Source organism: Lonchura striata, chromosome Z (assembly GCF_050655825.1).
Source record: "Lonchura striata isolate lonStrDom1 chromosome Z, ASM5065582v1, whole genome shotgun sequence".
NCBI lineage: Eukaryota > Metazoa > Chordata > Aves > Passeriformes > Estrildidae > Lonchura > Lonchura striata.
Genome location: NC_140740.1, coordinates 46911023 through 46934298, shown reverse-complemented (window position 1 = coordinate 46934298; position 23276 = coordinate 46911023). Strand labels below are relative to the sequence as shown.

Genomic DNA, 23276 nt, shown 5'->3' with positions numbered 1-23276 from the left:
GGGCAGTGGACTTCCCTTCCTGGTGACACCTACACCACGCCGAAGCTCTGAAATGATGCAGGAGTTGCCTGCCCATGTGGGAATTGCTGAAAGGCTTGGGAAAAGTGGTAGATGGGAGAAAAGCATCCTGTGCCACCTTACAGTCACCTTACAGGGAAATAGAGGCATAGAGCAGTCAAGGGAAGGCTACTGAGGATGGAGAGGCTGACAGACGATGCCTGTTAAATCCCTCAGCCCCGAGTGCAGTTCCCTGCTGAACCCCAGGTGCTCAGTCACCCCTGCAGCCATTTGAGCACTGCTGAGCTCCGCACCCATGGGTGGCTGAGCTGCCCAAGTCCCTGTCTCTTGCCTGGCCCCAGGCAAGGCTGGGAGATCCCTCCTTGCCTGCCTGGCTTCCCTGCAGCCCAAGCAGATGTTCTGGGTCCTGTGTCCCGGGACAGATCTCGGCTTGATTTATTACTGGACGTGACTTCTGGAGTTTGTCAAAGGCACCCGCTCCCCCTCCCCTGACTTTTCCCACACCCTTCCCATTTTGTTTTACGTTCACTTTGTGGTCTCCCCACCATAGCTTGCAATAAACAGAAACTCATTTCCAGTATAAACAACTGCACACTCTGCCCCAGTGAGCTGTACGACCCTGCCTTTCCTGCTCCCCACCCCTGTCTGCTTTTGGGTTCTGGGAAAGCAGTCTCTTTCTTCTGCTTTTTTTTTTATGCCCCCCCCCCACCCCCGCCCCCACCCCCCCCCCCACACACACCCAAAGTCTCCTGGCCCTTTGCATTTTATTTTTTTTCTTTCTGAGATTTATAATGTGCCAGCCAGAGCTGGAGTGGTCTATCCCACTCCACATCACGTACACGCTATTAAAAGTAAAGCTGCCAATAGATCTCAGTAAGGAAAACCACCTGAACTCTGCCTGAGCTGAGGGTTTACAAGATGGGGAAGTTGGCCCTGACATGGCCAAAAGCCTTTCAAGATGTGGGATGTCTCTCAAGGCAGGATTTAGAAGACTTGAATCATAGAGTGAAGACGTGCAGGGCAGATCTTGTCCTCCCCAAGCCCTGACTCAGGAGTGGTTCCAGCCTGATGGGAACCAAGCCTGGTGAGAAACTTTGCAGGAATGCCATGGAGAGCTGGATAGTCACCTCTCTGAAGGGCTGTCCTGATGCTCTCAGTTGCCTTTATCTATCTTTAACTACCTGGAAAGTAACTGGTTGGGTCAAGCAGTCTGACTCTACTCTTTCTGTGCCTGATGGAGACAGACAGACATGTGGGAAGAGCAAATTGAATCTTTCCTCTATATGGAGTACACACCTGTCTGCAGTGTTTTCACAGAATCATGGAATATGCCGAGTTGGAAGGGACCTACAAGGATTATCAAATCCTGCTCTTAGCTCTGCATAGATAGCCCCAAGAATCCCACCATGCACCTGAGAGCGTTGCCCAAACGTTTCTTGAGCTCTGTCAGGCTTGGTGCTTGCTTCCCACTTCCCTGGGGAGCCTGTTGCAGTGCCCAGCCACCCTCTGTGTGAATAACCTTTTCCTATTATATCCAACCTAAATCCCTCCTGACACAACTTCAGGCCATTCCCTCAGGTCCTGTCACTGGGCACCACAGAGCAGAGATCAGTGCCTGATAAAAATGCATAAAAAATGCTAAATATTTTTGACACCTGGAAGAGCTTGCCAAAGGCTCAAGAAGATTCCCAGCCTTTGGAAGTCTTCATATCAGGGCTGAATGCTTTCCTCACAGTTTTGCTGCCCTTCAAAGAGAGATCTATTCAGGGCAAGTATCCTGCCCTGCAAGGGCCACAGAGCAGGGCAGGCAGCAGCCTTGGGCCCCCAGGTCTTCCTCACATCCCACATCACAGGGATGCTGCAGGGGGTGCACACATCTGCCTTTTCCCATGGCACAAGGATATTGGGGTCAATCATCCTGTAACATCTGAGGACAAAGCTGCTTGCTTGACCAAAGCTCTCTGGTTGAAATTTTACTCTTTATTACCTTTTACTCTCTATTGCCATCTTCCTAGGACAAGCCAGCCCAGGACCACCAGTGGCCAGGAGTTTATAATTTAATTCCAGGCAAGGAGCTGGTCAAAGCAGCCAGTGGTTTAACTTTTGCTGGGAGATTAAAAAAAATGAGGAGGGTTAGTGAAAATCTGAACCCAAGTGGTTTGGCTGGAGAGAATCCCAGCATTGTAAACTGGCCTCTAAGAGTGCTGGATATATCCTGACCTCTGTTGCAGATGCTGACATTGTGTTCATACTACCACTGGTTTGCACTCACTGACAGTAAGGCTTGTGCAGCCCCAGACAGCTGGATTTTGATTGTACTCCTTTAGTTTTACCCCATGTGGGGTTTTCCATTTGGAAATAAGCTCCCTGAGGGGCTGTGCAGAGTGCAGGGGTGCTGCTGGGAGGACTGCAGAACTGCACTGGGATCTTCACATCTACAAGAAGGTTGTGTTGATTTGGAAAAAAGCCCCACACATGTAATTTACAGGGACATTAAACCTGAGTGACTGTCTCGGCGCAGAGTCTGAGTGCAAAGTAGAGACTGTGGTACCACAGGAAACAATGGGGAGCTCCCAGCCACAGCTCCTGGCAGCTGACCACTCCCAGCAGCCATTCCAGTGCAGGTGAGTTTGCTCATTTTGCCTTGTCCTCAGAGAGACACTGATACTGATAAGGTGTGTGATGCTCCCAGGACAGCCCAGTGGGCAGGATCAGGGCTGGATCCAGGCTGGGTGGGTGTATCCGTTCACTGACTGTAATGCATGAATGTGCTGGATTGACCTTTACACGTGCTGCTCAATGCCAGAACCAGGCTGTGAGCTGGCCTGAGAGAAACTGTGTTCTCCCAGAGGAAGGAGGCTGCTCCAGGTGGTTTTAATTCCCTTGAGCAGGAAGTGACAAGAGATCTGGTAATACAGATGCACCTTGTGCTGTCTGTGCAGCAAGTCCAGCAGATGGTCTGCCCATATTTGATGGGAAAGCTGAAGGGCATGGGAGGTTTCCTCTGCAAAACTCCCAGTTCTCATGGAAGTATGCTGATCAGATGGAACCACACTAAAAACTCCACATACAAAAATCCCTGGGGTGGAGAAACCCTTCTGTTAGGTGCTGAGACCTTCTCTATCTTGACTTGCATCACATCTCTGTTTGCTGACAGCACATCATGACATGGCTCCATGTCATGATGGGGACAGCTGGTGTTGCAGGTGGCTGCACCCATGGCAGGAGAGTTACAGTCAGAGGAACAGCACTGTTAGGATTCCCTAACAACAAATCCATACCGATGGATTAGCTGTCTATGGAGACAGTTGGTAGCATTTTATCACTCCTTCACACCCCATTGATAAAAGCACTCCTGGTATGAAGGGTGGCCAAGAAACTGCTCTGCTCCTCTCCTCTCCCATGGATGAGCTGCTGAAGCTGTCCCCAGCCGACCTGAGACCCTTAGCCTTTGTGTTGTTCACCCAAACCAAGCATCCCCAGTGCAGTTAATCACTGCAAGCATCGGGGCAGGAGACAGCTGAGGCCACTGAAGCCCAGCACAGTTCGCTGACCCTGGGGAGGAATGCAGCTGACTCACACCTCGGGAATCTGACCTCCACGAGGGCTGTGCAACTGGCTGAGATCATGGATATCCCTGTCCTGGCACTGCAGCTCCCAGCAGAACTGCAAACAGTACGGTGTGCCCTTGTGGGTCACGGTGAGTCCAGCCTCTCACCTCACTACAGTGATGTTCTTTAGGTATCCCAGTGTGTGCTGCACAACCAGGCACAGTGCCTGCTTCCCTGTCCCTGTCTGTGTCCCTGCTCAGGAGCATGGGCAGCAGTCCTGGCTCTCTCCAGCGTGATATTTCCAGCTAGGAAATGCTCTGAGTGTGCCAGCACTGGAGCTCTGCTGCCTCTGATTCTCCTCCAAGTGACCCACAGGGTACTGTTAGAGTTGCTGTTATGGTGATTTTTATTTAAATCAATATCTTCTGTGTTATCCCTGAAGCGCTCACTACTAATAACCTCTCATCCTCTCAGCATGCCTTCAGTGGCTGTCAGCTTTGCTTTGCTCTACACAGAGCTATGAGCCCTCAACACTTCTCTGCAACTCCACCTCTGCCTATGCCTCCTGGGAGTGAGGCTGCTCCCACTCCAGATGCAATTCAACCCCAGCAGCAGTCACAAATACCTATGGGGCTCCCAGATGGTACTTAAGTTTCCAGTCATTGTGATGGGAGGAGAAAGCCCTGAAAAATCACATTTCCAAAGACTTTTTCTTGAGTGCCAGCCCCATGTGGGATCTAATAAAGCAAATCCCAAATTGTTTGAATAGCAGGTTTCAGGTCTAGCATGTGGCTTTTGAATCCCAATATTTATCATTACTATTCCTGGAGAGAGCAGGGATTTCTCTGTCTGAAGTTTCCAAGCGCAGAGCATGGAAGAAGTCTGGGTCACTTGGTCATCTATACCAGCAAAAAGAGGGTGGAGAATGCCCCACAATCCTGCTAACCACACAGGGCATAAGGAAACACTCTGATTTAACAGTATCTCCAAATTACAATAAAAAATCTTTACCTGTTTCATCTGAGCACATATAGGTCATTTTCTAACAGAGCTGAAAATCTTGGTGAATCTTCCCTGAGTGCAAGTGTGGTTCAGCCTAACAACCACAGTGACAGTCCTGGGGCTGGGGACCTGCCAGGTAATGCACAGTCCTGAGGTTGAGCAGACGTGGATCCCCCATGGGCACATGCTGCAAAGTCAATCCTTGCTGCCAAGCACCAGCCCCTCGTGGGAAAGGACCCTCAGAATAAAGCACCAGTCACCATCTCACTTCTTCTCTCTTCCCTGGCCACCCTTGCCTGAATCCCTCCCCAGCAGCTCCCCCGAGGCTGCAAAAGCCAAAAACAACAAGGGGAAAAAGTGAATCATAAAGCCATCATTGTGATGGTGGATTAGCATAATATGGATTTCCCATGTCAAAATAATAGATCAAAATTCATGCTGCCACCCTGGCTCCAGAAGGGCACCACTGCTCCTACCCATGGTTTATGTTTGATGAAACTGAGTTAGTAGTGTTTTTATCTGTCAATTAGGAGCCATGAAACAGTTATTAAATAGAGTCAGAGCCCTCCTTGCTGCTCTCCTGGGCAGTGCAGGAGACACATAACAGCCTGTAATGAAGCATTAAGCAGCAGCAGTTTTGTTTCTGATAGGATTGGAAATGATAAGCCAGCGAGGCATGGCTGGATAGGGGGAGAAGGTCCCTGGCTCAGAGGACACATATGAGCAACTGCTGTGGGGAAGTTCAAGACAAAAATTTCTGCCCCCCACCCCAAACAAAAATCTCATGCTGCATCTGCTTGATGGGAGAAAAGCAAGGGCCTGAATTTAATTATCTGCTTTCCCTGGTGCAGCCCTGGTTGATTTCCATGGAGGCGTGAGGGCCTTTGGCTGTGAACAGCAATGATATCCCAGCCCCAAGGAGAAAAAGACCTGGTTTAAACAAGTTTTAAGAGACAGGGACTGGGCTGTTCATAGAAGGCAGATAACACAGGCACAATCCACTTCTGGAGGTCATCAGAGTTCAGGGAATGCTGTCACTGCCCTCCCTCTGCAGATGTGGATGCACTAGTCATGCAAAGTTAGGATGTCTATTTGATCTCAAGGACTCTATGTCCGAGATCTGACACAGGGCAAAGCCAGATTCTGGGCTGGGTGATGGTAGTCCTGCACAGAGAGAGTCATCCAGGGATGGGAGGTATAGAAGGGGGCAGAGGTTCCCAGTTCCAGTATCAATGGATGCATTTACCTGTGTCCTTCCCACCCTTGTGTCTCAGGGTTTGGTAAGCCCTTGCTCTGTACCCGCACCAGTCCCGGGTGACTCAGAACAGCATTTGCTCACCCACCCATGACCATGAACCCACTCCCTCCCCAGCAGGGCCAGTTTGCACCAAGGGACCACTTAAATGGGTACAAAGCAAACTGTCCTACCAGCACCTTGCCTGGGGGACCACCACAGATCTGGCTATGCCAAAGGCTTTCAGACATCTGTGGCTGCTTTGCAGCCTGTTTGTTCACAACAGAAACAGGATGACAACTGCAGGGGTTCTTTTGCTTCTGGTGATTTGAAATGAAAGGTTGGGTTTTCAGGGCTTTTCCTTCTGGAGCTCCCTCTGATTTAATTAAAAACCTCATCAAACCAAAATAAAATGAGCAAAATCTTGAACATAAGTGCTTAACTCTTTAACAATATACAACAAAAATTTTCATCTGGCTCTGACTTCCAGGGCATTTTTTCCCAAAGTTGCCAGTGATTCACAACTCTGATTCATTTCTTCTTTCTGGGCAAACTGCTTAGGAATCTGAAGATTAGCATCTCCCAGTGCAATGAGGGCTCCTGCTAGCTTCTTCTCCAGTTGCCACCCTTCAGAGAGCAGGAGGGATGTATGCTGTGGCATTAGGCTGGCTCACTACAAACCTACACCATCCAACCCTCTCTTCCCAGGGACTTTTCATAGTTTCTGTGTTTGCAAGACTCTAAGGGACTCCCAGATAAGTTGCACCACCACAGCACTCTGTCCTGACTCCTGTATTCACAGTATTCACATGGCACAGTCTTCAGTGCTTGGCCTCCAGGCAAAACCCTGTCCTTCCCTTCCAGCCTTGAAGAATGAGAGGGAGACCTCACCTAAGCAGAGATCTGAGCTCTCCCTGCATGGAAAACTGTAGCTATAGTAACAAACTGTTCAGAGCTGCAAGGCAGTGATGGACAAGTTTCAGAAAGGCAGATGGGAAGGTTGCTGGTGGATAGGAATGGTGTGAGGGGAGTGTGGAGAGCACAATGATGGGCATGCTTCCCTAGGGAAAAAGCCTCCTCACACATCCCCTGTTCTGCTACATGTCCATGCCATGGGCATGTTGAACCAGCATGAGGCTCTCCAAACTTCACAAATAGACACAGACTCGCTGGGTATTTATTGCTGCCAAGCCATCTCCAACACCTTCACCTTGCCAGGATGAAGGAGATGCCCAGAATATGGCTAATGCATTTGTGTTGCCTCTACAGACTTCCTGGAGAATAAAAGTGGTGAAAAACTTGAAATGGCAGGAAAAGCAACAGCTGCTGTAAAAGTGAAGGAACCCAGGAAGCAGGCAAGGCACAGACCTGTGTCTGCACACACCAGGCCTCTGAACTGCAAGCTGCTTCCTTGAGACAATGCTACCTTGGCCCCTTACCATCTGTTGAGATGGGTTGGTGCCCAGAGTATGATTTCATCTCTGCACTGTGGCAGAATGCTCATGGCTGCAGGCAGCACAAGAGCCTGATATCACCCAGCCAGGCTGAACATCATCCCAGCTTCTGCTGGGAGTAGTGTGCAAGTCCCTGGAGTGGTTCAGTACCATTGGAGCTGTCACACACAGCTGGGCTGGGCTGCAGAAAGCAAGAAGCAGCAGGGACAAGAGAAAAGGGAATCCCTGCCTGTTCTTATAGTAGATGGTGAGAGGTTTTCAGCTCAGTTTCTACCTTGACCATGCCTGCAAAGTAGCCAGGATGGAAGGTCACTGTGGGAAGCTGAAGAGATTGACATCTCTATGCAGTACACCAATGTCAGGACAGGGGGTAAGGCACAACCCAAGGAGTTCTCCCTACACTATCCCAAAGAGGATGCAAAATTAGGGTCAAAGGCAGCCCAGGGTCCTTACAAAACACTTATCACACTTACTTGGCTGGGAACCTTGGACTCTGCAGCCCTTCAGGAGTAAGGTGTTTCCCTCACTGCACCTCTTCAGAACAGAAATCCCAGGTGCTCCTCAGGGATCATTATTTGCTTCTGGAAAGTAGCCAAGTGGAGAAATGAAGCTGGAGCCTTCTGCTGGTTCTACAGACCTCATAAGCCAAGAGACAAACCCAGAGCAGTGATAGGGGTAGGAAGACCCTTGTAGAGGCTCTTTGCAGCAGTGGTGAAAGGGCTATGAAATGCTTCTGTCCTAGTATGAGAATCCTCCAGCTGGGAAGAGGGGCTGCAGCCTGACCTGCTGTCCCTGCCTGCTTTGCACCCAGAACGGATTCTGCGACTGAAGAGAGGAAAGGTGGGCAACCCCTCCTCCTGCACCCCCATGGCTTTCCTGAAATTTGCCCTAGAACAAACTCTCTGGGATTAGCACCAGCCACATCCTGGTGAGAATAATATTAAAGGATTATGAGATTAGAAATACCATTTATGCCTAGAGGAATAACTCTAATTCTTATCTGATTGTCTACAGATGTCAGCAATCAAAGTGCCTCTTTCATGCAAAGCAGGGAGCACTGTCGGGGTGCTAGGTGAACATGACTTGGCCCCCCTCCTAGCATGAGCCATCTCCTCCTGCTGATGCTTGCCCCAGATTGTGTTTGCCAGCAGCTGCTAGCATGTTAGTTCCTTTGTGGGGAAAGCTGCTCAGCAGGAGCCCTGTGGTGGGGCTGCATCCCCCTCCTCTTGTGTCTCTGCTGGGCTGCCTTCCCAGGATAAACTCAGCTGTGCCTGCTTCTTGTAGGGTGCTGGTGGGGAGCCTGGAGAAGTGGGTGCTGCTTTGCCCACAAGCAACCCTGAAACTCCAATTGCAAGTGTACCACAGCCCTTTTGCTACCCTGCGCCACCAGTTCTTCCTGCCGTGGGGAGTGGCCCCGTGGGCAATGCCAGCACTGTGATATGCAGGATGCACAGCCCCCTGTGACTGATGCAAGGCTTTTCCTGCTCCCAGAGGGGTCAGACAACTTGAAAAAGACAAACTAACCAGGTCTGACCCCAAACTTGTGTGCTGCCCCACCGTTCTCTCAGGGTCTGCCTTACACCCAGTTGGAGGGGCTGGGATTCTTGGGGCTGGAGTATTACTGGCTTTGTGGCACTATGGCACTACTGCTCCTGGGCTGGCCAAGCACTTTGTGCCAACTTGCCTGGGGAGGCAGCTTGTAATGGGGTGGTCTGGGAGGTTCTGCCTGGCCATTAAGGGAGGTAAGTGCTTCTGGGTATGCTATGCCAAGCTCCTGTCTGCACGCTGGAGGTAGAGTTCATGCTGTTTGATGGCGCATTATCTCCATTCGGCTCCTCATCAAAAGCTCTCTGTCAATCCCTCCCTTGAAGGAAGACTGTGAGAGCTTTCTGTCCTTCATGCTAATGCTTACATGAGTATCTCCATCCTATCTCTCTTCTTCCTTCCCTTTCTCGGACCTGAGCCATCTTGTCCAATTTTGTCCCATTTTCTTTTCCTGCCTTACCCTGTGCCTCACAGACACTTCAGCATTTGAAGCAACATTTGTCTCTGAGGCAACATTTGTCTCCTCCCAGCCAGGAGCAGGGTGCACAAAGAGCCAAAACATTATAGAGTGGGATGGAGCTGGGTGAGGAGCATCTTAAGGGGAGACATGCAGCATCCTCTGAACATCGCACATCTTCCTGTTCTGCAGGTTTTTCCTTGCAGCCCTGATCTGCATCACTAAACACCTGAGCCACATTATCTGATGAAAGAAACAGCAGCTGTGAAGCTAAATCTGCAAGACAGGGATATGCACCTTCTTTAAGTCACTGACTTGAAGGCCATGGGAGAGAATTAGTTCATCTCAGCTGACCTCCTGGGTTGCACAGGCCATTACATCCCTCCATTACCCCTCTATTGAGCCCAATAAGTTGTGTTTGACAGAACCATCTTTCAGCAAGGCAGCCAGCCTTGCTCTGCAGATAACAAGCAACAGAGGAGGTGACATGGTTTTTAGCAATTTGTTCCAATGCTTAATCATTTTTTCTATTAAAAATATGAGCCTCATTTCTAATTCAAATGTAGTTGTGGCTCAGCTTCCAGTTATTGGCTCGTTATGCCTTTGCTTGCTGGGTTAGCACCCAGTATCTTCTCTGCTTGGAGGTAATTGCGAAAAGGAGTCAAGGCATCTTTCCAGCTTCCCTTGAAGTCACTGAACAGACTATTTAAAGTCTTCCTCCTTCTGGCAGTTCCCCCTACTCCCTTCATCTCCTTCTTTACTCTTCCTTTCCCAGGGTCCTTCTCAAATATCTTCTTAGATAATATCACAGGAACTAAGCAAGGATCTAATATTGTCTTTGTTTGTACATATGCAGCAGTTGGCAGAGCTGGCTCAGTCTTGGATCTGAGTCCCCTTTTTGGCCAGCCTGTCATAACACAAACTCACTGTGTGGGGCACCTCCCTCATGACATCCTCCTGCAGGAGCTGTCTTCTATACTCCCTGACATTTTGCTTTTTTTGGGTCATAATTAAGCCCTGGAGGAGTGTGGCAGCACATACCCCATACTGCCAGTATTCCTGGGCAACTGTTCTCCCCACTCCAAGTGGGAATCACCCTTGAGTTTTGCTGAGAGACAGGGAAGTGGGACAAGGAAATGCTGCAAAATGATGCCTGCAATGACTTTGTCTCACAGCGCTCTGTGAGCTTTTTAATGCCCATGTAAAAGCCCACTGCACTTTTCCACTTCTGGACAAAACCCTCCATGGGTTGACACAGCAGTTCTCACACCACCATGGCAAAAATTACATCCATGAACACTGCTTTGGCAGCTAAAAATGTGAGTGGGGCTTCCCCTTTTGAGCCTTTGGAGGTGATGGGACCATAGTTGGTGTGGTTGTGCTGTTCCAGCAAAGCAAGTGGGGTTTGCAAAGGGGCCATGTATCGCCACTGACACTTGCACCAAGGAATAGCCTGGTGCTTTTCCACAGAGTAACCCAGCAGCATAATCACCTACTTTGAATCAATGTGAACAGCAGAGGTGCCCACAATACCAGCTCCTCCCTCCATGCTCTTTGTTTCAGGAACACAGTGATTTCTGATTTTGGACCTTATCTGGCCACCTTAGTCCAATGCTTCAGGTCAGCTGGACATAGGGGAATTTCCCTCTCCTGAGAATTCATGACTCTGTGAGCAGAAGAGGCAGAAGCAAACCCACATGCTGTCCAGGAAAGGAAAGAGGAATGGGAAGAAGGACTGGATGACAAAGGCTGTGGCAGAAAGGGAGGTTGCCCATGACATGTCCAGGCCAGCTGCCTGGGAGCTGTCCCACTTAATGGTGTGATGCAGAAGCATGCAGATCTGTGTGATCAGAGATCTCTGGGGTGGGCTGCAATGGGTGGGAGTCTTGGCATTAGGGGTGTCCAATCCAACACACCCCATTTAGGAAGCCTTGGAGGGTGAGGAAGGCACAGAATCATTACACAGGTTTTCAAGTCAAATTCTGTGGCTTCAGAAAATTCCTCCCCAGTCTGTGTCTTAATTTCCCCTGAATTTCTGTCTTTTCATTTAGACTCTGACATCCTGTTAACCACCAAGCTGGGGGAAGAATGAGAGGTGGCACAGGCTGCCCTGTGTCCCCAGTGCAGCACAGGAGTCCATGTCTGTTTGTTTCTGTGAAGACAAGAGAGGAAGAGGAGGAAGAGACTGGTGGGGCCAAAGAGCCTTTTCAGAGGGCAGCTGCACCTGGCTGGCAGCTCAGGGAAGTCAGGCACAGAGGGAAAGAGGAGCAGCTTGAGTCCCTATGGAGGGAGCAGGGATGAACTCTGCACTGGAGGGCTGAGAAACTATTTCCCAAAAAAAGTGAATGGCACCCCATCAACTGCAAAGACATCAAAAGATGGCAGGTTCTAGTTCATCTACCATACAAACAAAATATTTCACACTGGCTCCAGCCTGCTGGAAGCAGGCAGTGGCTCAGAGCAACACAGGTCACACAGCATCCAGAAAGCAGCCAAAAGCCAGAGATCTGCTTTCAACCCTCTGCTTTCTTCCCTGACCAAGAGGACATGATACATCCATGACATGTGACAAGCCATGCCATACAAGGCTGCTCCTCATGGAATGTGCGGAGTTGGGTTGTGCTCAGTACAAAGCTACTCACACTGTCCAGCTGTGGAGAGGAAAAAGATCCAGGGCTGGGAATGCTCAAGACAAGACAGCCCAACATGAGCAAAAATGCACCACCAGGGTCTGAGCCACAGCTCCAAACCTCCACATGGTTTCCTGGCATGGACCCATTAAGTGATCTTCTGTACTCCAGAGGTGAACTTCCAGAGGATTTACCTCCTCATCCTACACATCTAAACTCAGCCACACAGGACACCAAGTTTCCCTGTGAACCTGACTCTGGTCCAGTCATGGTTTTGTGATCCCTCTGTCCTCCACATCTGCCACCTGGGGCAAACTGCAGCACTGGAGAGCCACTGCTGGTCCCTGCTGACAAAGGGTTCTGTGCACACACTTCTGGGCTCTGCCCTTCAGGTCCCCAGAGTGAGACCAGATTTCCCCATGCTGCTTGGCACATCAGCTACTCATTGCTCACTTGCTTTTGGCAAACAACCCTCTCCCTCCCCAGCATCATCATCAGTCAGGCTGCCCAGGCTAGTACCTGTAAGCTGGTGGAGAGAAGGGCACACAACCTGACAATACTTGTGCTCAGCAGGCTGTGTATGGCTCCTGTCAGTGCTGAGAAGACCATCCTGAAGAGAAAACAAGCAGCCGTCACCCTAGGGATGGTATCATAAACCATTTTAATAAGACATGTTGCTCCCCCTCCCCACCATCCTAACTCATGCGAACGCTGCCTTGTTCAGTTGGCAGCAAACGATAAAGACCCCCAGGGAGCACAGGAGGGGGAGAAAAGGGACATCTGTTTAGAGCATTTCTACTGCATGGTTCTCCCAGGCTATTTCTATCTCTTCTTGTCAAAATTTATCAACTGCGTAATTGTTTAAACAGCATTAAAGTGCTTGCAGCAAGAGCAACTGGAAATTGTCCTGCAGTTGCCTCTGGTACTGATGCTGACAGCTCAGGAAGGGACTGGGGAGGAAAGGGATCCATCGGGCATGGGAACCCTCTGACTCCTTTTCCAGGGGAAGACACTACTGTGTCCTGCTAACAGAAGGAAAATAATCTCACTTTATCCTGATGCCCTTCCCTAGTGTCCAGGCCCAAAGCTATGCTCATTCTCCTCTGCTCCCTGTCCTGACCTGCTGTTAGCACACATTTAATCTGCTAAATTATTTACAGCAGACACAGTGGCTTGGGAAACCACAGCTGATGACAATGTCTTTTATGCTGAAGTGCCCTGGACCTTGCCCTGACCCTGCTGAGCTCTTGGCTGGCACCTCACCGCATGCCTGGGCCCCACCGTTGTTCCCAGCCACTACCAGAAGTTTCAGAGAGAGATGGAAGAGCTTCGCATACTGGTAAAAGATGAGAATTTGCTGGTGCCTGTCATCTCCTCTCCTTCGGATAGGAGGGATGTGGACACTGAGGATCTCCACTGTGGGGTCTTCCCATTCCTGGTGACACTATCTGGCCTGGGTACCTGCAAACATGCGCACATATGGGCATTGACAGGCAAGAGTTATACCCTGTGCTGGTGACATTGTTGGGGTTTCTTCTTTCAGCACCTTCTGGGAAACAAACAATGATCTTATTTAAGTATCACAGCCCTTTGGAGCTGTGGTGGAGAAAAGAAATCAGCATTCACATGTGGAGCATCAACTCCTTTGCTCCTTGTCCCATAGCTGCAGTGACAGGAAGTGGCTGTATCCCAACCCGTTCCTCCCCTCCCAGGACCCTGGAAGCTGGGGACACATTGCTGGTGGGCAGCAAGAAGTTTGCACCAAATATTTTGACAAGGGGCACTTAGGAGCAGCTCAGATAAAATCCTTCCTGGAGAAGAGGCCAGTGTGAACAGACAACTGGTGTCTGTTCCCTCCACTCCCCAGAGCAGTCACAGTATCCATCCATGGCCACCATCCCCATCCAAGGTTTGTCTTCTCAGCCCTAGACATCCCTAATTCCTGGCACTGCAGAGCAAGGGTTGTGGGAAGCTGTTTAGACTGGACTTGGGATTCTTGAATTACAGAGCTGTTTTTGTCATGTTGGGCAGGATAAACAAATCTGAGGAGAGAAGGAAGAGGCTGTACTGCCATTCACCCAGGACGTGGGATGTTGGCATTGCATGCAGCATTTGGTATTTGTGCTAGGCAAGGATGGGGGGGGTTTCCAGGAAGCTACCAAACCCTGAAATCCTTTTTCCTTTTCTCCTCCAGCCCAGCAGCTGGAGCCAGGCTCCCTCTTGGTCCTGTCCCATGATCTTGTTCCCAGTCCAGCTGCAGGACAGGATGCACAGGGAGCTTCTGGGCTCATTCCATGTGGAGATCCAAAGCTCATTCACTGAGAGGGTTCTTGCATCTTAAGCAACCTCTCTCATACACACGTGATCCCTGGCTCTGGCTCGTTGCTGGGAACTCTGGAACTCTGTCCTTCTCAGTGCTCTTGTGCTACATGGCCGCTCCTGCCATGATTCCACCATGAGCTCTCTACAGCACTCAACACAGCACGAGATCATCAGTCACTGGGGTCAACTGTGGGGCCACATCCCTTGGGTACTAGCAGTACCAGGATGTAGGAATGGGATATTGCATGCACTGGCCACCTCCTGGGCATGCTCCTTCCACAAGTAGCATAGGCAAGTTCAGGGCAGAGCTGCTGATGCTGCTGTTCTGAGTTGTGGCTACTCATAAACACCCTGTGAGGCTCTGCTGGCCCCACCACTGCGTGCTCCTTGCTGTCCCCAACTCCCCCGGGGGAAGAGGGGAGCCACAAGGATGGGAGAGGGGATATTTTTATTGTTTCTGACACTGGCTCCTCCAGATTATCATGTTTTACACAGCGAGACAAGGAAGCATCACTCTGCTATGCTGCAGCTGGGCTGGCTGCCCAGCCCAGTGAGGAGAAGGAGGAGAGGAGCAGCGGGGCGCGGGTGTGAGCGTACGAGTGTGTGCATACGTGGGCCACGGGGCACGGCTTAATTCAGCCCTTCCTGCTGTGGCATGCAGCCTGCAGCCCACTGAATGGGGCAGAAAGGTCGTCTGCTGCCTGCAAACGTGTTTGTTTTTCTAGTCTGGCTCCTAATTCAATTAGGAGTAATTGCATCTGGGAGCGTGGCAGGGTTTTTGGGTGGGTTTTTCTTGGCTTTCTCCTTAAAGAGCCGGGATAGTAATTTGCATACTGTTACCCAGAATGCCTTTTCAGCTCACAGTCTGGCCAAGACCCAAAGTCTGGACGCATGGCAGCAGCACAGTTCATCCATTGAATTTTCCCAGCCATGCATGAACAGCACAATGTGGGAAGGCATTGGTTGGACAGCATGCAAGCCTTGTGAAATAAAGCTGAATTTCAAAGAGCAAAGCATACCTGCAAGCTTATTGATGCTCCTTTTCTGTGTCTCTCAGGAACTGGGAGGAGGATGTCTGGCTGTGAATCACCCCAGGACCACTGCACCTACCCAGTCCCCAGTGCTGCAGGCACACAGGGGAAAAAACCCTCCATAGGTAATGAACCCAACAGCTCTAGGGTGCATCTTCTGATTCTGGAATATGGATGGTCATTTACATTTATTAGCTCCACCCTTGCTGTAGGTTTGGTCCATGCTGATGTAGTCCTGCCCTCAAGCACTGGCTGGGCACAGCCTTGGGGTTGCCTTGTGGGGACTATCCCAAGGGGCAGGAACACATTGGGAGGGAGAGAGGGTTGAATAGAAGGAGTGGATCCTGTTCCCTGCCAACTGGCCCTGGTGCCAGAGAATAATTGCAGTCATGTTTAACTTGTTGCTCCTGAAATAGCCTAAGTTTACATCACCACAGGAAAGGATTGGAAGAGTTCAAAGGGGAAAAAATCCATCAAGAGGGCTTTTTAAAAAATAATTTAGAAAAAAATCTCTGCATCACAAATCACTAGACACAAGCAAGGAACTATCTGCACACGCTGACCTCGAGCCTGTGCTTCTCCAGCAGCATCCAGCCAGGAGCATCAGCCTGACAAGAGGCACCCTGGTCTGAATGCCACATCTTCACCACTGGCTGTCAGAGTCAACCAAACTTCTGTTCTCCCAAGCTGGCATGTCATCTGTGCCCTCCTGCACTTTTTTTCCACCCAACCAAGCCATGGAAACAGGCAGGGACATACCAGTCCATGGGACTGCCTTCCTGCACTGTTTAGCCAGTGCCCGTCATGGGATACTCATGCCTGCCGTGGTGGAGCCAGAGATGCATGACATTGAGAGGTCGCGACCATCTTGTTTTGCTTCTTTATTTTGGATAGGTGAAATAGAAAAAAAGTTATAAAAATAACAACAAAAAATAGACACAAACTTTCAGTACAACCCTCTGGTTGCAGCTGGAGCCCAGCTGGGAGGAAAAAGACAGAATTCTAAGTCAGAGAAAAGGGAGGCTCTGATTATTTATTAGTGGCCGATGTTTGATTGCTTGCTAATCAGTCCAGAGAACACTCAGGCTCTCCTGGACTCCCCGCTCACATGTGGTTCCTGTTGCTTTGCTGCTTTCTCCCTCCCTCTCTCTGGTTTTGCTTTGTTTGTTTTTCTGTTAATTTGGTTGTTTTTTCCATGTCATTTTCCGTCAAACCGCATGTTTTTTCCTCTTTCTCTCGCCAGCCAGTGCAATGACAGACATGGAGGAAGCAGACCAGCCTGGGACTGCTTGTACTCTGCCAGTCCCTTTTCCACATCCATGGCCTGGGAGGCAGCAATGCCCATGGGACAGCGCTGGGGCTGGCACCAGGCTACAAGACCCCAGGCCACCACTGCAACATGGAAGACAAATCCATTGCCTGCATCCCGATCTGTGCCCCTGCTGCTGAAAAGGATTCTGCTGTATTTCCTCTCCCATGCTTGCACTCCATCCTGTCAGGCAACAGCCTTTTTGGCAGCACGCCAAATGATGAAGGTCAGATGCATGTCCACCAGGGCTTGGGCACCCCCAGAGCAGGACAGAGGGGCAAAGGGGAAGAGGTGCTGGGTCAGGATGGAGATAAGCAGGTTAGACAGGGATGGAAGGATGGGAGCACAAGGAGGCTTCCTGCCCTGGCTGCCTCCCTCCAACCCTCCCTTCTTTGCACACAAGGCCTCCCCGCTCTCATGTGCACTCTCCGGCTTCTGGCAGCCTTTCCGACGCGCGTTTCCACTCCTCTCTGGCCCATTAGCAGTATTTTTATAACATTCTGTAACGCACAGCGCCGTGTGCCAAACCTCAAGAGTGCATTATTTCCCAACCTCTTTGTTATATCCACCCCCAGGCCCTCCGGCTGCGCATTTCCAAATGCAGAGCTGTGGCTTGTGGGGGCAGCCAGGAGCCCGGCACCACAATCCTGTTACCCAGAGCCTTGTGCTCCCTCCTGCCCTGCTCCTGGTGCTCAGCCTGGGCTCAGGCCAGGGATGCCTGGTGTGTAAAAAGACCTGGACCCATCTCCTGCTTTTAGCCACACATGGGCATCTGCTGTGGTCAGCCTGCAGGGCAGGTGATCACTGAAGGTAAACATCTGGTTGTTCTCCTGTGCTCACCTCATGCTCAACTGCCTAAAGAAAGGGGCAGACCAACAAGCGACTGCTCAGAGTGCCTTGGAAAAGGTTTCCCCTGGAGAAGTGCCAGCTTCCCCCAGGCCAGTTTGTGCTGAGGAGGATGCATGCCTTGTAGGTAGTTGATCTGGGACCTTTAGCAATGGACAAACCTGGGGATCCCTTCTCCCCATCCCTGAATGCACACTGTCCCACTACATGCGCACCAGTGCTTCCATGTCTGCAGTGAGTGAGACAGCCCAGCCACCCCCAGCCTCTGCAGGGTGCTGCTGGGCTCCCATGATGTGCACTTGGGTGTCAAACCCATTTCAGGGACCAGATGAGCTACCTGTGCCTTCCCACCCCACTGCTGAAGCACATTGATAAATCACCTCCACACATTTGTGCCTGCATTGTTATGTAGCATGCTGATCCCTTCAGCATGAAATCTCCATCCCAGATATCCTCTTCTCCCCGCTTAGCCACTGGCATAGCCAACCAAAGCCTCCTGGTCCTTGTGGGCCAGAGCCATTACAGATAACACCAGAGAGAGTGGCCCAAGTGCGGTCCAAACATGGTGCCAAAGTTTCCCCATCCCTTCCAGGAGCTCCCCCTTTCAGCACAATCTGATCTCCTGTAGCCATTTCCTAAGCTGTGTTCCAATTCTCATACTAATCCACATTTTCTCTGGTTTAACTCATAATTTCCCATGTGGCACCATAGCAAATACTTCACTGAAGTCAAGACAGATTACACTGACCACATTTCTGGGCTTAGAAAACTGGTTCCCTTATCAAAGAGAGCTATCAGGTTAATCTGCTATGATATATCCCTGGCAAGCCCCCCTTGTATTTTTTTCCTATTTTCCATTTGTGTCCAAGTCTTTAATTGCTCCCTCTTCCAAGTGCACCATGTGGCCCCCACTGTGCTGTGGGGTCAGGCTGGCTGATGAGGACTTTTCCTTCGCTCAGGCACAGGAGACATGTTGCACTGGGTACCACCACTGGCCTCTCAGCTGCTAATGAGCCTTGCTAATGAACAGATGTCCTCACATGGGGATGAGGTGCTCCCCAGGCCTTCAGTGCATTGTGGTCTTTGAAGGTGCCTCCACAACAGAGGATAACCTCCAGGTTTTACACTCCCTCCTCTCCCTTAGCCTGTGCTGCCCTTGCTCGCAGCATCACTGCTCAGACCTGGTGGGGTTCATTTAGTATTGGGCTCTGCTGAGCTTACTTTTAATCTCCCCTGAAACCTGTCTGCAGAACCAACTCCGCTCTTTTCTCCTCGTTTGCTCTCTATTTATATGGCTCACCCCCCTTTTCATTTCCTCTGCAAGGTCTTGCTCAGCTTGACTCCTGGCAGGTCTCCCTTTATCCCTGTGCTCGCTGACCCCCACGACAGAGCTTGCTTTGCTAATTGACACCCTTTCATGGTCTTCAACCCTTCTCTGCTCCCTCTGCACATCCTTCCTGTGGTGTTGTATACTCAGGAGAACCCCTGCTTCACCTGGGGAGCACATTCCAGGTACCATAATTTATTTAATGAGATCCCCAGCACTTCTCCACATGCAGCCCCAGCCCCTCACTCTCGCTGCAATCATCTTTCTTGTTGCCCCAGCAAAAGAGAAAAATGCAGGCACAGGCCTGTTTTCATTTAATTTCCCATGCAACTGAAAATAAATGAGTCCAAGATCCCTCAAATCCCAGGTCTGGGGCTCCCAATGCACTCAGCTGCAGCAGCAATGCTACCATAGGGCCATGCTACAAACCTCCCACAAGTCACCCATCCCCATCTACATGCCCAAGCCCATCTCTATTCCCTGCCGGTATGCTCCCAGATGCACTCCTTTGCATAAATCCTCACACTTCCAGGGAATCAATCTTTTCCAGCAGAGCCAGGACATTTAGGATGGTGTGCAGGAGGCAGGGGCTAGGGGTGCAGAGCTGGGAAGAGAAACCTCACAGAGAACGTTAAATTAAAATCCAGACAGTTAAATTAATTACCACTAAAAGCATCTTACCTGATTAGTTACTTGCATAGCTAATTGTGCTAACAATGCCAGACACTTGTTTATTTATTTGCCACACTCTTTCCGGGGGGCTGGTGGCCCCAGCAGTGTCCAACTGGGCTTCTCGGCTGCCCAGTGCTCAGGGGGCTGTGGCTCTTCAGCAAATGGGAACACAAGTAATAGGGAACAGCAGGATTTGGGCTCTAACGCTAAGCAATTCCCACGGGTCCCTGAGGGGATTGACAGGGATTACTATTAGCGAGGTGCTTAGCAGATGGAAGAGCCATTGCAAAATCACAGCGATGCCACAGCTGCAGAGGCGGCGGCTGGAGGCTGTGGAAGTCTCCCCACTCCCCTTGTTTCCTGCAGGTCTGGGCTGCAGCCCTCTGTGCACTGGCACAGCCTAGGACCTCTCCCTAGATGGGATCTGGAGAGCACATGCCCAAGCAGAGGAATTACACAACCTCCTTGTGTTGCTGCCTGCACTGGACCCAGCTCCTGCCCTTTCTGGCTCTGAACTAGCTGTGAACACTTCCTGACCACAAAGCAGTTAAAAACCCCTGACTCATTTGTTAGGCAGTGGCACTGGCCTTTTCATCCACCATGCTCCCAACCCCCACACCTGCTTGCTGATGTAAATAAGCCCTGCCCTGTTCTGACTGCTTCCCCTTTTCTGCTTCTCGCATCGCCTTCCAGCTCCTTCCAGCATCCCTCCTCCTTGGCCCAGACACCAGGCTCCATCCCACACGACCTCAAATAAGTTGGACACTGTAGAGCATCTCTAAAACTCGAATCTCTAGGTGCAGCGAACCCCTCGTGCTTTATTTTCAGGGCTTACACAGACCCTCCTGTGACCCTCTGTCCCTGGAGCATGGCCTAGGATGGAAACACCACCTTGGCTCTGATGCCAGGTGCAGAAGGTGAGATAAGGAGTAGAGAAAGACTCTTCTGTGTCTTCCAAACCTGGGAACATACAGCCACCTACATGACACATCCCTGTATGGCAGGGTTCCCAGCTGGTGCATCACAATTACTGTCCCACAGCCGAATATGCCAGCTTGTGCTCCCAGACACCCACAGCTGCCAGTTGCGCACGCCGTGCTGCAAAACACACAGTTGCTATCAGCTGTACAAACACAGCAGCCCTCAAAACACACAGCTGCTATCAGCTCTCAGCATCATGTGAAATACAGCACAACTCTTATCTTCCCCGCTGAGGCCTGGGAATCTGCGCATCCCGTGCTGGAGATAACACAAAATGCTGGGGAAAACACAAAATGCTGGGGAATGTGCAGCTGTCCTCCAGCACACCCGTGCATCCAGAATCCTGCAACACCTTTTGGCTGCTCCTCTGAAACAACCACACTGCAGTAATCCCAGCCAGGGTTTCTCCTTGATGGTTGCAATCCTCTCTAATAGCTTTTTCACCTGCAGAGATGGTTGTTGTAGCACATCCCTTCTCAAATTATTCCTGAGGCATCATTTAATCTACTGGCTTTGATTCCTGGGGCAGACTGGCTGATTTCAGCTTGGATTAGTATGTCATGAGGACCTCATATGGCAGTGTGCAGTGGACAACCCTATGTAAGGAAAGTAGAAAGGCTGGCATGGCAGGAGGGGGGCTGTGGGGAGTCAGTATGGGAGCAGAGACTGTCCCCCTCAATGTGACATGCTGGGGTACTCACTTCCCACCCTCAGGTAGGTCTGGTATTTGAGGTGCCAGGAGGAGCCCTCGTAGCAGGAGTACTGGCCACTCTGCGACAGGTCAACATTCTTCAGGATCAGGTAGGACCCGTTCAGGTGAGACTCGTCGATGTCGGTGCCGTTGGCTGTCCAGGTCACGGCTGCATCCCAGTCCATGGAGCCACACTTCATGGTCACGTCTGCACCTACCCGCTCGTACTGGATGTGGCTGTCTGTGGGAAGGAAAAGGTGAAAAACAGGTGAGCTCAGAGCCCCTCAGCACAGTTGCCTTGGAATCTTACCTTCCCATCTGGGAAGTAAAGAGAAGGACTGGAGTGTCGACTGCCGGTGGCCAGGGAAGCCCAAGTTCTGCTCCTCTCTCCAGCCATTATTTATTTTAGACTAGAGTGGACCGGTTGACAAATAGCAGAGGAACATGGACCACCTCCATCCACAGGATGGCTTCCTCTCACCTTTGCTATGGTGAACACATGTCAGGACTGCACACAATATGCCTCACCAACTGAACACCCCACAGCACGGCCCGACACAAAAGATATTGCCAGTCGTGTGTCTAGGGGACTTGTTGCAGGACACAAACCAAACACCTGGATCAGAAACTCCCAGCAGAGATGACACAGCCCCAGGACATGTCACCAGCAAACTCCATATATTTACTAGCGCAGATGGGAAGCAGGTAATTCTCCTTGCAAATCCCTATCCAGTACACCAGGCAGGAGGATTGTAATCTAACTGCTGTGCTGTGGAAAGGCGCAGCTGCTTGGTGCACACAGTGCTGTTTTTCTCCCTGTCTGGGTTTTCTTTTCTTTCCACAATAACATGATGCTTACTGAGCTGTTTGATGTAGCAGCTCACGAGTGGGGCAGCACAGCTCATTGGGCACCAGCTGCCTAATTGAATTTTCTCAGGTTTCTGGACAGGAGCTAGAGCTGACATTCATTAATGATCCTTAGCAACTGAATATTTCCCATGTTGCTACACTTGGCTATGCTGAGCTGCATGTGGCAAGGATAAAACCATGTGAGTGCGTGTGCATGACACAGGGTGAAGCAGGACAGAAGGATGAATGGGGATGAGGCTTGTTCAAGGCTTCATCAAGCCTTTGTGCACAGACAAGTGTGGCTCAGTTCTCAAAATTCTTCTGAGCTTCAAAATCACATTTGACAAGGCGCCTTCCAAGGAAACTAAGGAGCCCTGACACATGGGAAAAGTCCTTGCAAAGATTTATAGCAGTGAAAGTCACGAGATCAAAGGTGAAAACAAGCTGTCAAATGTAGCAGTAGAAGATGTCAGTGTTGAAGTCTGATGGAGATCTGAGCTGGATCAGATGCTCCCAACATCCTTGTCACTCACAGGTAAAAGGGATCAGGGCAGAGAGAAGATAGAGTGCTGCACAGCTGTCAGGGCAGCCAAAGCACAGCTGGGTTCCAAAGTGCTGCAGGAGGACATCATGGTACAGACCACCAGGCAGTAATCCTGTGTCGATTAATGCACAGTGGAATGCATGCAGCCTTCCTTCCCCTACTCACTCATGGTTTCAAATGTGCCACAGCCTCCACAGAAACCCACCTTGGAGTTATCACACTCCCTCCCTTAAAACATCAGCTCAGGGGTGACCAAGAACTCAAACCCAACATAGAAATTATTGTAACTCAAAAGCCATGAACAAACCTGTTCCCATGGTGTTATGAGCACAGCATCAGTGAAAGCAGGGAAAAGGAAAGAAACAAGATCAGCTGAAGCTGGAAACAGATCCCATGTGAAGATGGTTTAGTAGACTCAAACCCTTCATCCATAAAAGGAGATAGCCAAGCAAAGATATGACAGACACCTTAGCAATGACGAGTGACATGAAGAGGACAAATGGAGAAGGACTGCTTGCTTTTTCTCCTAATAAAATAAGGGGGAGCAAAACAAGAAGTAGAAAGTGGTCCTATTTTTTTTCCACAAATTGTGATTAAATTACATAAATCTATATCTATCAGATGCTGTTGATGTCAACGTTGGAGGGGGGAACAGTGGGTAAATTAATTCATAGCAGAAGATGACCTAAAAAAACTGAGCTGCCCAGTGAGCCTTGGCAGGTTGCAAGCAGCTGATGGTGGAAACAGGTGGAAGAAGCACCTCCAAGGCTTCTCCTCTCTTTTCTCCCTCTCCAGACATCAGCTCCTGGGTCC

The 23276-nt window shown here is 50.4% G+C and overlaps 1 protein-coding gene across 6 annotated transcripts in view; it reads right to left on the bottom strand.

Moving 5' to 3' along the window:
• Positions 1-23276, bottom strand: part of CNTFR (ciliary neurotrophic factor receptor) — a 199484-nt gene that overhangs the window by 34713 nt on the left and 141495 nt on the right. For all 6 annotated transcript variants that reach the window (XM_077790348.2, XM_077790349.2, XM_085567087.1 and 3 more), the window contains one exon: positions 21081-21311. In XM_077790348.2, coding sequence (XP_077646474.1) covers positions 21081-21311 — 231 coding nt within the window. The remainder of the gene's footprint in view (positions 1-21080; positions 21312-23276) is intronic.